This window comes from Chiloscyllium plagiosum, unplaced genomic scaffold (assembly GCF_037043375.1).
Source record: "Chiloscyllium plagiosum isolate Xiang-an unplaced genomic scaffold, Cpla_swu_hap1 HiC_scaffold_35, whole genome shotgun sequence".
Lineage (NCBI taxonomy): Eukaryota > Metazoa > Chordata > Chondrichthyes > Orectolobiformes > Hemiscylliidae > Chiloscyllium > Chiloscyllium plagiosum.
In genome coordinates, this window is record NW_028270173.1 from 60,702,784 (window position 1) to 60,716,823 (window position 14,040).

The 14,040-nt window shown below is 42.9% G+C and overlaps 1 protein-coding gene and 1 pseudogene across 1 annotated transcript in view; one reads left to right on the forward strand and one right to left on the reverse strand.

Annotated features, from left to right (window-relative positions):
* Window positions 1-307: 307 nt before the first annotated feature.
* On the reverse strand, window positions 308-1,103 carry LOC148141032 (uncharacterized; annotated as a pseudogene).
* Window positions 1,104-4,993: 3,890 nt separating this feature from the next.
* LOC148141033 (uncharacterized) overlaps window positions 4,994-14,040 on the forward strand; it is a 56,550-nt gene continuing 47,503 nt past the window's right edge. Inside the window, exons 1-2 of the mRNA XM_087978803.1 lie at window positions 4,994-6,402; window positions 7,198-8,956. Coding sequence (XP_087834929.1) covers window positions 7,614-8,956 — 1,343 coding nt within the window. The 5' untranslated portion in view covers window positions 4,994-6,402; window positions 7,198-7,613. The remainder of the gene's footprint in view (window positions 6,403-7,197; window positions 8,957-14,040) is intronic.

Genomic DNA, 14,040 nt, shown 5'->3' on the forward strand with positions numbered 1-14,040 from the left:
TGTGTGAAAGCACTGACAGAACAGGAGATATTCTGACTGTGCGAAAGCCTTGTTACAAGCATCATACCTGAAGAGTTTCTCCCCTGTGTGAATCCTATCTTTTACCAGGTCGTCAAACACATCACTGGGTTCAACACTCACCCCATAATTGAAGGATTACTTCCCTGTGTGGATCACCTGATGGAGCAGGAGGTTCCAGCACCTAGAGAATGACTTGTTGCACACTTTACATGTGAATGGTTTCTCCCATGCAGCTGCATTTACGTTGGCAGAGGCTTCTGACTGTGAGAATGATTTGTTGTATACATCACATGTGAATGGTTTCTCCCGTGTGAATTGTCCGATGGAACAGGAGTCTTGATGGGTCAGAGAATGATTTCTCACACACCTCACACTTGAACAGTTTCTCCCCTGTGTGGATGCATTGGTGTCTGCAGAGGTTCTCTGACTGTGAGAGTAATTTGTTGCAGATGTTACATGTGAATGGTTTCTCCCATGTGTGAACATGTTGGTGTTTCTGGAGTTCCATGAACATTGAAAATGATTTGTCACACACCTCATATTTGAATGGTTTCTTCCCTGGATGAATATGTTGGTGTGTGTGGAGATTCCCTGACTATGAGAACAATTTGTCACACACTTTACACCTGAATGGTTTCTTCCCTGTGTGGATGCATTGGTGCATGAGGAGGGTTGATGATTGTGAGAATGATTTATCGCACACCTCACATGTGAATGGTTTTTTACCAGTGTGATTGGTGATTCACCAGGCCTAACAATTGTTCAAAAGCTTGGTTACACTTCTCACACCTAAATGGTTTCTCCCGTGTGTGTGTGCATTGATGGTTACAGAGATTCCCTGAACATGAGAATGATTTGTCACACACCTCACACCTGAGTGGTTTCTCGCCTGTGTGAATACACTGGAGTGTCGAAGATTGTGAGAATGATTTGTTACATTCCTCACATGTGAATGATTTTCTTCCAGTGTGAATGAGCCAATGCTTCAACAGACCTGACAACTGTGCAAAGTTCTTGTCATACACCTCCCACGTGAATGATTTCTCCCCGTGTGAGTGCGTTGATGATTCATGAGCATCCATGACCTTGCAAAAGCTCGCTCCTACATCTTACACTTGAAGGGTTTCACTTCCATATACCTATCTTTGTGCTTAAGGCAGTCAACAGATGGACCTTGTGTTAGGAAACCTTATGAGCCTGTTTTTCATCCTTGCATGCCTCTCCCCTGTATAAATGAGTCAGTGGTTCATGAGGCTCAATGAATGATTGAAGCTCTCACCACACTTGGAGCCCATTCACACTTCTTCCCAGCCTCACCCTGACCGATCACCCACAGTTGATCACCTTCAGCAAGATTGGTTCTGATGGAAGGCTTCACACCACTGACCAGTTTCCAATCTGATGATCTGTCAAAGCTCCTGTGACCCGACCGATTTCCAGATGTTGGTTTCACTGCCCAACCTTCTCGGTGTTGAGCAACGCTGTGAAGGGACTGGATATCTTCTCACAGTTATGCAGTGTTCCTTGGCTGATGGTCGGGATCTGTCTGTAATGTCTATCCTCTCTTTGTCTCTGGTATAGTACCCTGTAATCCTTCTGTAAAGAGGAAAAGGAAACATGATTTTCTCCAACTCCCATTCCTCCTTTGCTGAAGGGGCTGACTCCTCAATCATTTCTTATTCATATATTCACAGGATATGGCTGCTACAATTCAGCTACTTTCTTGAACCACAACAGTTCATTGGGTCAGGGGTGTCAGGGTATTGACAGGGCTGTTAGGAAGGGAGCTCTGGGATATTGAGCCAACTACAGTGAAGAAATGTTTATATAGTTACAAGTCAGGTTGGTGACTTGGAGTTCCTATGCATCTTCTACCCTTGTCCTTGAGGTGTTAGGGGTCTTAAGTTTCAAAGGAGTTGTTGAATGAGCTTTTGTGAGTTACTGCAGTGCATCTTTTAAATGATACACTGCTGCCACAATGCTCTTTGATGGTAAAGGGAGTGAATGCTTAAGGTGGTGGATGTGGTGCCAGTCAAGTGGGTAGCTCATTCCTGGATGATGTCAAGTTTGAGAGTGTTATTTCAACTGCACCCATACAGGCAAATGGGGATTAACCAACAGTAATGGTAGTTTAAAGAGAATTGGGGACCCAGCCATCATGACAATGTCATGTACAGACACAGAATTTCTTTTAAAATGTTGTTTCTGTTGCTCCATAATTATTTGGATTGGTTGCGAGAAATGTCAGTCAGAGAGGTGAACTGTTCTGTTTTCATTCTTTTCCCTTCCTCTTCTACAACAATTAACCAATTCCCAGTCAACTGGATTATACCAGCTCCCAACTCACACACACACAGAACTCACCAAAAGGAAATCAGTAAGAATCCTCAGACAATCTGCACCTCCCAGATGATGACACTTCATCTTTTGACATTCAGGAATGAGCCAGCAACAAAACTCAGCCTGGAAATCAGAGGGAAATACTTCCAATAAACACACTCAACTTTTTCATAAGAGGGTGATATGTGTATGGAATGAGCTGTCAGAGGAAGTGGTGGAGGTTAGTACAATTGCAACATTTAAGAGGCATTTGGTTGGGTATATGAATAGGAAGGGTTTGGAGGGATATGTGCTGGGCGCTGCAGGTGGGACTAGATTGGGCTGGGATATCTGGTCGGCACGTACGAGTTGGACCGAAGTGTCTGTTTCCATGCTGTACATCTCTATGACTCTATAATACACCATATCACACCAGAGAATACAGAGAGGAGAGACACCACAGATATATCCTGACCATCACCCAGAGGACCAACTGCACAACTGTGGGAACTGAGAGAAATATGAGATTTTGATCAGATGGGACAATGACAAGTTTAAATCCTCATCTGATCTGCTGCTCAAAGTCACTTCCATTTTCCCCGTCAATTTCCCAAGTTTCAGGAAACTCATGTTGCTCCAGAAATATTTGGTTATGGTCCGACAGGTTTAATTGGAAACACTAGCTTTCGGGGCTTCCAAATAAATCTATTGGACTATAACCTGATGCTGTATGATTTTTAACTTTGTCTGCCCAGTACAACACGGGCACCTCCACATCAGGAATATTTGGATTGACTGTGAGAGAACGTCAATCAGAGAGCCCACCCACTCTGCCCATTGTCTCCGCTTCCTCTTCCAGAGCTGGTTCACTTCCTATAGGGACTGAAAACCAAGTGAGGAGATGGTGAGTGAAGGAGCAGCTTTTATACAAATTGTATCCCATAATATCCACACCAATCTTCAGGCAGTCTGACTATCCTGTGGGCAATCAGGGGTGGAAATGTCCCTTATGCTGTGTGAGAGGATCCAGCTGAGAGAGCTGTTTACTCGGTGTTTTGTGCTGAACTGTTTGACTGGAGCTGTGTGTTGGATATTGAATGTTATTGGAAGCATTTCCCTCTGATTTCCAAGCTGAGCTTTGTTAATGGCTCATTCCTGAATATGGGAAGGTGAGGTGTAATTATCTGGCAGGTGCTGATTCTGTGAGGATTCTTATTGATTTCCTATTGTCCAGATATGTGTGTGTGTGTTGGGAACTGGTTATTGTCGTGTGGACTGTGAATGGTCAGTTATAGAATTACACAGCACAAAAACAGACCTTTCAGTCCAACTCATCCGAGCCAACCAGCCATCCCAATCTGACCTAATCCCATTTGCCAACATTTGACCCAAATGCCTCTAAACCCTTCCTATTCATATACCAATGTCAGATGCCTTTTAATTGTTGTAATTGTACCAGCCTCCACCACTCCCTCTGGCAGCTTGTTCGAAACATGCACCACATGCTGCGTGAAAAAGTTACCACTCAGGTCTTTTTAAAACCTTTCCCCTCATCTTAAACCTATATCCCTCAGTATTCGATGTCCCTGCTCTATTCATAACTGTCAATGCCCCTCATTATTTTATAAACCTCTGTAAGGTCACCCCTTGGTTTCTGACACTTTTTTTACTTTGAGGTCTAGATGTTGCATCTCTTTCCAAACAAGGCTTGCATTTAGATAGAGCCTTTCATGACCACCAGACATCCTAAGGCACTTTCCAGCCAATAAAGTGTTCACTGTTGTACTGAAGGGAAAATGGCTGCCGATGTGTGTCCAACAACCTCCCACAAACAGCAATGTGAGAATGACCAATTAATCTGGTTTTGCTGATTTTAATTGAGGGGCTAATCTTGACCAGGACACAAAGATAACCTGCAGGCTGCATTACATTGAGTTCCTTGTCCCAGTCATTCCAAATACATCCTCACAATAATGTCCCTGAATGTTCCATTGTCACCATCCACCTTGAACCTTCATCGATGGGGTCAGCATCAACAAACCATCATTTCATCACACTTGCTCTTGCACCAACTCACAGTACTTTAGACTTTCAATACTTCAATATGGATCTCAGGAATTCATGTGCATAGTAACATACATGCATCTCTTGCATAAACACTAGTCAACCTTATGGCTGTAGATTGGCTTTCTTAGTGTTCACTCATTCTGTGCTTACTTGGAGGCTGCCAACCTCTGTCCACTTCATATTGCTTTCTCAGCGTCCACTCATTGACTTCAGCACTGGCTTACAACCTTCCAGCCTCTGTGTGGGTCATATTGCTTTATTAGCACTCACTATCTTTAATGTTCATAGAACATTACAGTGTAGCACAGGCCCTTCGGCCCTCAATGTTGCGTTGACCTGTGAAACCAATCTGAAGCCCATCTAACCTACACTATTCCATTTTCATCTGTATGTCTATCCAATGATCATTTAAATACCTTAAAGTCAGCAAGTCTACTACTGTTGCAGGCAGGCCATTCCACACTCTGACTACTCTCTGAGTAAAGAAACTACCTCTGACATCAGTCCCACATCTATCACCCCTCAATTTAGATTAGATTAGATTTCCTACCGTATGGAAACAGGCCCTTTGGCCCGACAAGTCCACACCAATCCTCCGAAGAGTAACCCACCATGACCCTTCCCCGACCCTACATTTACCCCTGACTAATGCACTAACACTATGGGCAATTTAGCATGGCCAATTCACCTGACCTGTACATCTTTGGATTGTGGGAGGAAACTGGAGTACCCGGAGGAAACCCACGCAGACACAGGGAAAATGTACAAACTCAACACAGATAGTTCCCTGAGGCTGAAATCGAACCCGGGTCCCTGGCACTGTGACGCAGCAGTGCTAACCATTAATCCATTATGCCACTCAATGAGAAACAGAGAGAGGTTTTAAAGCTGTGTCCCCTCATGCTAGCCATCACCATCCAAGGAAAAAGGCTCACTGTCCACTCTATCTAACCATCTGATTATCTAATATGTCTCAATTAAGTCACCTCTCAACCTTCTTCTCTCTAAGGAAAATAGCCTCAAGTCCCTCAGCCATTCCTCGCAAGACCTTCCTTCCATACCAGGCAACATTCTAGTAAACCTCCTCTGAAGGGTCTCCTCTGAGGGTCAGTGTGGACTGGTTGGGCTGAAGGGCCTGTTTCCAAGCTGTAGGGAATCTAATCTAATCTAATCTAAACCCTTTCCAAAGCTTCCACATCCTTCATATAATGTTGTGACCAGAACTGTACGCAATACTCCAAGTGTGGCCGCACCAGACTTTTGTACAGATGTACCATGACCTCATGGCTCCGAAACTCAATCCCTCTACCAATAAAAGCTAACACATTGTATTCCTTCTTAACAAGCCTATCAACTTGGGTGGCAACATTCAGGGATCTATGTACATGGACACCAAGATCTTTCTGTCATCTACACTACCAAGAATTTTACCATTAGCCCAGTACTCTATATTCCTGTTACTCCTTCCAAAGTGAACCACCTCACACATTTCCACATTAAGCTCCACTTGCCAACCTCTCAGCCAAGATCTGCAGCTTATCTATGTCCCTCTGTAACGGACAACATCCTTTGGCATTATCCTTAGTGTCGTTCGCAAATTTACTAATCCGTCCTTCTCTGCCCTCAACCAGGTCATTGTGCCCCTGTGGCTTGTATTGCTTGTTAGTGCGGAGGGAGAGGCAAGCAGCTTGTCACAGTGGGGAGCAACGAACAGTCAAGGGGAGGCTTATCACTGTACAGCACCCTGCTTACTCAATGTCAGACCTGGGCCATGTTTCAGCAGCTTACGTGGCAAACTCATTATATATGCTTCAAGTAAATGGTCATATATGAAAGTCAAATGGGAGCAGTCCTGGTGAGGTGGAGGTCAGGAACAGATACTACCACAATCAGCCAAGAAACTTTGATCACGTTCTGTCAGACACTTGGTCCTCCCAGAATTTGGGGATCTAAGACCTGAAGCTGAAGAGGACTCAGTCCAGGGATTACAGGCAGGTTAGTCTGGGTGCTGTGGAGACATGAGTCTGGTGGGGTGGACCTCTTTTTTCTGACATTGAGACAAAATGATGCATGAGCAGGAGAGGCAGTGAGGTGTCACCAGTGAGGGAGTAGGAAATGCAAAGTGCAGGAAGGGTTCGCAGTATGGGGTTGGTGAGAACGCACATGATATGTGCAATATTGAGAGTTGTATTCCATGAACCTTGGAGAGAGGCAAATGGAGTAGCAGAGTTAGATTAAGTGGTGACCCTGTGAGTGCGAGATGGCTGAGAAGATCATTTTTTTATTCCTCACATATTGCTGGTGTCCCTTTGTACTGGGATGCATCACCAACACAGGCTGCAGTTTGCATTCAGACTGGCCTGGGGCTGGCTGTGTGGCCTCCTGTAGTCCATCACTGCCTTCCACTCTATCACCCCATCCAGCAACACCTACCAGTCCCTGTCTGTGAAGGAGGAGCGGCTGGGCCATGTCCCAGATAATAACAGTCAGACTCCACAGAATGAAGGCGAGTTCTTGCTTTGGAGTGTCTGAAGTGGGGTAAAACTAAGCATCAGTGCGTGAACATGAGAAGGTCACGGCAGTGGTGAGCACTTCTACCTCTCTGGTTGTGTGATTCCTTGAGAAAGGTGCCCACCAGACCAGTTGCATAATCAAGAGAAGAAGTGTGGGAAACAATGAAAAATGTTACCCTGAGCCATGGCAGATTGGGAGACAGGAACCTCACTTGACAAAACCTTTTAACTGAAAGACGGAAAATTCACACTCATGTTCCCTTTCCCTGTTTTACAGAAGGATTGCACTGTATTAAACCAGAGCGGATAGACATATCCTGACCCTCACTCAAAGAACAATTGCATAACTGTGGGAAAACATCCAGTCCTTTTGCAGTGTTGCTCAACACAGAGAAGGTTGGGCAGTGAAACCATCTGTAAATCAGTCGGGTCAGGGGAGCCTGGATGTATCATCAGATCTGAAACTGGTCAGTGCTGTGGAACCTTCCAACAGAACCAACCTTTCTGAAAGTTTGGCTGTGAGTGATTTGTCAGGGTGAAGCTGGGAAGAAGTGTGAGTCTCCCCAGGTGTGGTGAGAGTCATTGAGGCTCATGACTCATTCTTACAGGTCAAAAGCTGGTCAGTTGTGAGATGTGTGAGGACGGATCCATAGGCTCATAAAATTTCTTAACAAGGTGCATCTTCAGAGCGACATGGAGGCAAAACAATTCAAGTGTGACATCTGTGGCCAAGTTTTCACAGAGTCATCAACACTCAAGAAACACAAACACATCCACACTAGAGAAAAGCCTTTTACATGTGAAGTGTGTGACAAAATATGCTCTCGTAGATCGACCTTGCTTGAACACCAGCGCATTCATACTGGGGAGAAGCCATTCACGTGTGAGGTTTGTGACAAATCATTCTCTCATTCATCAACTCTCCGTGCACACCAGCGCATTCACACTGGGGAGAAGCCCTTCATTTGCAAACTGTGCAACAAATCATTTTCACGTATATCAACCCTCCTTGAACATGAACGCACTCACACTGGAGAAAAGCCATTCAGATGTGATGTGTGCAATAAATTGTTCTCCCACTCATCATCCCTTCGTGCTCACCAACGCACTCACAGCAGGGAGAAGCCATTCGCATGCGAAGTGTGTGACAAATCATTCTCCGATTTATCAACCTTCCGCAGACATCAACGCGTTCACACAGGAGAGAAACCATTCACGTGCAATGTGTGTGACACATCATTTTCACAGTCATCAAGCCTCCGTGCACACCAACGTGTTCACACAGGAGAGAAACCATTCACATGTGAGGTATGTGATAAATCGTTTCCACAGTTAACATGCCTACGGGTACACCGTGCTGTGCACACAGGAGAGAAACCATTCAGATGTGAAATGTGTGACAAAGCCTTCACGTGTTCATCAAGCCTCCTGGTCCATCAGACAACCCACACAGGGGAGAAACCCTTCAAGTGTGAGATCTGCAAAAAAGGGTTTGCAATATCAACAAGGCTCCTGAAACACCGGAGGATTCACACAGGGGAGAGACCTTTCAAGTGTGAGGTCTGTGACAAAACCTTTGGACAGTTATCAACCCTCATGCAACACCGACTTATACACACTGGAGAGAACACGTTCACAGGTGAGAAACCCTTCAAGTGCGGGGTTTGTGATAAAGCTTTTCGGATATCTTCAAGGCTGCTGAGACACCAGAGGATTCACACAGGGGACAAACCATTCAAGTGTGAGATCTGTGAGGTGGCTTTCAGTCAATCTTCCAATCTCTTGACACATCAGACAATACACACAGGGGAGAAGCCATTCACATGCAAGATGTGTGACAAGTCATTCTCACGATTATCAAACCTGCGTGTACACCAACGCATTCACACAGGAGAGAAACCATTCACATGTGAGGTGTGCAACAAATCCTTCTCACGGTCATGGTACCTCCTTCTCCATCAGAGGATCCACACAGGGGAGAAACCCTTCAAATGTGAGGTTTGTGAAAAAAGCTTCAGACAGTCATCGACTCTCATGCAACACCGACTAATTCACACTGAAAAGCCATTTACATGCATGTAACCCTTCAGGTATGAGGGTTATAATGAAGCTTTGTGATGCATTTGACCCTTTTGTTTTAACTCTTGGCTGCAACTGATGTACATGTTATTGTTGCATCATTGTCAAGGTTTTTTTGTAGCAATCACTTAAAAACTGATACTGTGACCAATGACCTGATTGGCTTCCTGATCAATCCATTGTATAAACATTGAATGGATAATGTCTCCACTCATCTTACAACATGTTTGTTTCAATAAAAGCCAATGGGAAATGTTTGTGGACGGGCCCTGAACCTGAGGAATTACTTTGAGATAGACATTTTTTTTAATTATAAGAGGATTAATGGGGTTATGGGGAGTGGGCAGAAAAGTGAAGTTGAGGCCAAGATGAGATCAGCTATGATGGTATTAAATGGCAGAGCAGGCTCAAGAGGATGAATACCTACTCCTGCACCTAATTTTTATGTTCTTGTGTGACCCTGGCAGCAACTCTAATCCTTGTTCATGAAACAATACATCTGGAGTTAGACTTGAACCTCCAATCTTGTTCTTTGAGTCAGAAGGTTGTGGATTCAAGTCTCGCTCTCTGACTACAGTGCAAAACGTCCTGGCTGACACTCCAGTGCAATAAGGGGGGAGATGGAAGAGATTATACAGATAGGGAGGGGCAGACATGCACATAAAGCAGAGAAAACACTGTATGGATTGTCGTTTTATTTTCATGTTTTTTTAAATTATGGTCTGAAATGAGTCAGAATTGTTTTGAAATCAGTGTTTTAAAGGTTTGCTGCATGTTTTAAAAAGTGAGTAACCTGACACTTGCAGCATGCATTGTGCTTGTACAGCTGTTTGCACAAGCGGTAGTTGAAGTAGTTGCAGATAAACAGGAACCAAGGAGTTGCATTGGTCCATGGACTAGTAACCAGTTATCAAAGACAAAGGTGTGTGATTGGTTCTTGGGTAACTAAACACCTCTGGGCTGGGAACAAGATAGAAGTGATTTGACGTCTACCGGCACAGAAGCTAGGTCTATCTGCTTTCTGCATTAAAAACCTACTTTGAAGCTGAAGAAAACCCATTTATCATTCCTATAGCAGTTGTCACGACTGATAAGCTGCAACTTTTTAACTGATAAGTCAGAGACCTGGCAAGCAACCACCTTTTATCTCTTGCAAACCAGTGGAAGTATTTGAAGAAAGACAACTGGAAAGCAATGTTCTGACCAGCAAACAAAACATAGGAATGGCTCAAACTCTCCTGAATAGAAACCACAGAACTACTCCATAGTTCTCCTTTGCCACAACCTGTTTTTCCTTGACTGTTTGTTGTCTGCGTGTGTATGAAAGGTGGAGTTATTGTGATTAGGATTTCATTTTATCATGTTATTTGCCGATGGTTTATAATTGTTTATCTATAGACAAAATCTAATTACTTGTAATAAATAGTAATTCTTCTTCAGTACAGAAGCTTGGTCCATTCTTTCTATCAAACTGGATCTGCCAATCAGGTAAACTGGGAAACATTATGTACTTATATTCAAGTGTTTAAATTTTGTGACAACTCCAGGAGCACTGGAGCTAAATTTCCACTGGTCTACCTCAGTGAAACATGACAGTATTATCTTTAATATTCACCGCATGGTATGTAAGTTGGATTTGAGCTCAGTTGAGATAACATAAAGGATAAGTAACTGAAGACATTGCTGAGTTTCAAGCTAAGAGGAAGAAATCTACAGTGGTCCTCAGAAAGCCTTGTGTCAGAAAGCAGTCAGCAGGGGTTAGCTTGGAAGTTAAGAAGGCAACGTGACTGTGTAGCTAGGCATCTATAGTCCTGAAGTATTAAACAAGATTTGGAGTGTCACGTAGCGAAAATGCTAATGAAAGCATCCTTATAAAAATACCTCAAAGAATAGCTGGAGCACTGATGAGAATTTTCACTGGAGTGTAGGAGGTTAAGGGGTGACCTTGTAGAGGTTTATAAAATAATGAGGGGTATAAATAAGGTGAATGGCAGTTGTCTTTTCTCTAGAGTGGGAGATTTCAAGACTAGGGAGTGTATATTTAAGGTGAGAGGAGAAAGATTTTTAAAAACCATGAGGAGCAATGTTTTTACACAGAGTGGTTCATGAGGGCAATGAATTTTCAGAGGAAGTGGTGGATGTGAGTAAAATTACCATGTTTAGAAGACATTTGGTTAAGTGCATGAATAAGAAATGTTTGGAGAGATATGGGTCAAGCATAGGCAGGTGGGATTAATTTAGTTTGGGATTATATGTCGACATGAACTGAATGGACCAAATAGTCTGTTTCCGTGCTGTATGACTCTATGACATCACATTATCAAAGAGCATAGGTGTTATAGTGGCCCAGTGCATAGGCTCCGTGGTTAGCAGTGCTGCCTGACAGCGCTGGGGACCTGGGATTCCACCCTCAGGTGATTGTCTGTGTGGAGTTTGCACATTCTCCCTGTGTCTGCATAGGTTTCCTCCGTGTGCACCCTCAGACAAAAACGTGCAGGCTAGGTGGATTGGACATACCAAATTGTCCATTGTGTTCAGGGATGTGCAGGCTAGGTGGATTAGCTATGGGGAATACAGGGTTGCAGGGATAGGGAGGGGGTAGATCTGAGTCAGATGCTTTTTCAGAGGGTTGGTATGGACTCGATGGTCTAAATGGCATACTTCCACGCTTTAGGGATTCCATCATCCCTATATCCTGCCCAACATGAATCACATTCACTGTCACAATGACAGCTTATTTAGTTGTTATCACATTGGAGTTTTGAACTTGCTGTACAGAAACCGGGTCACATTTTCTCTCTTAACAACTAACTCCAATTCATTGGCTAGAAAGTGCTTTCATAGTTTATGTAAGTTGATATTTTTATCCAATCTTGAATCCTCAGGGAAAGGTTATGCTTCCTGTGAATGGGAAGGGATAAAAATGTTAGTGGAGAAAATATACCAGTGATATTGGTCAATGTATTGTGTATAGGACTCTTACTGTTGAATCTTGAATATTTCAGTGAATAGGAACACAGCATGCTGACAAATCAGGAAGTTTTAGTTAAGCTGAAAAACTGAATTTATTATGAATTATAAATCTGTACAGGTAATAGATGAAACACCAGATAAAGCACACAATTTTCAGCTGATATCAAATACTGAATCATTCAAAATAACAAAACACTTGAAAATTACTCACGTTTGTTTCTCGAACATGAAATGAATCTTGGAAGACCGTAAAGTGAACATGCCACTTTGTTATTACATCAAGATTTGACGGGCTGAGGAAACTCAGGTCTGTACAGACTCACCCCCACTCCCTCACCATACTCAGGACAGTTGTCCTCCAGCTAGGACAGTACAAACATTACCCATGGTATTAATCAAACATTCACCATCTGAAGCGGATCATCGAATACACATCACCAAGTAAAGTAGGGGTCATTCTACATCCGGAGAGTTGGGTCACTTCATTAACACACAATGACATCGGGGGAAATTCTCAGACTACTACAATTGGTAGATTTATTGTCTGGAAAGGGGATTAAGGGTTACAGAGTTGAGATGTGTAAATGCAGTTAAGATATAGATTTACCATGATTTAATTGAATGATGCAACAGGCTGATGGGATTAGTCCTGTTCCTACATTCCTTAATTTCCTCTGGCTTACTCTCTCCACTTTCATCACCAGGAACAATTGGTCAGTGTCATCCTCTTCAACATTTACTTTGGTTTTGTCTTCACTAAAGAGGGCACAAATCACCTCCCAGAAATATTAGAGAACCAAGGATCTAGTGAAAGAGCAAAACTGAAGGAAACCAGTATTAATAAGAACATGGTGCCAGGGAAATTAATGGGGTTAAAAGTTGACAAATCACCAAGGCCTATACTCTACATCCCAGAGTACTAAATGAAGTGGCCCTGAAAATATTGAATGTGTTGGTTTTCATCTTCCAAACTTCCGTGGACTCTGAAGCAGTTACTACAGTGGCAAATGAAATCCCACTATTTAAGAAGGAAGAGAAAATACTGAATTACAAACCAGTTAGCCTAACATCAGTAGTGGTGAAAATACTAGAGTCTATTATAAAAGATGTGATAATAGAACATTTGGAAAACATTAATGGGATTGGATAAAGCCAGAATGTGTTCATAAAAGGCAAATGATACTTATCAAAGCTAGTGGAGTTTCTTTTAAGGATACAGCTAGTAGAATAAATGAGGGAGAACCAGTGGATATGGTGTATTTGAATTTTTAGAAGGCTTTTGATAAGGTCCTTCATAAGAGGTTCGTAGAATTAAAGCATATGGAATAAGGGTTAATATATAGGCATGCAGTAAGAATTGGTTGACACACACAAATCAGAATGGAAAAAAATGGGTATTTTACCAAGTGACAGGCACTGACTAGTGGGGTACTGGACAGATCAGTGCTTAGGTCCCAGCTGTTCACAAAACAGATAAATTAACTGGATAAGGAAACTACATGCAACATTTCCAAGTTTGCTCAGGATACAAAACTTGATGGGATTATGAAATGTGAAGAGCATGCAAGGAAACTGCAAGGTGATTTAAACAAGTTGATAAGTGGATGAATATGTGCCAGATAAAATAAAACATGACTAAATGTGAATGTGTACACTTTAGTATGAAAAACAAAAAGGAAGAGTATTATTTAAATGGGGTCATATTGGGAACTGTGAATGTAAAAGGGGATCTGATTGTCCAATTGAGGAAGACAGGCAAGTGCATCAAGCAGTTTAGAAGGCAAATAGTATACTGGCCTTCATGACAAGAGGCTTTGAGTTCTGAAATAGGGGTGTCATTACTGCAATTATACAGGGCCTTGGTGAGACCGAATCTGGAGTAATGTGCACTGTTTTTGTCTCCCTTCGTCAGAAAGGATATATTAGTCATTGAGGGAATGCAATGGAGATTCACTAGACTAATAGTGGGATTACAGGACTGCCTATGAGACATTGTTTGGATTGGGCCTGTATTCACGTGATTTTAAAAGCATGAGAGAAGATTGAAAAACATAAAATTCTCCCAGGG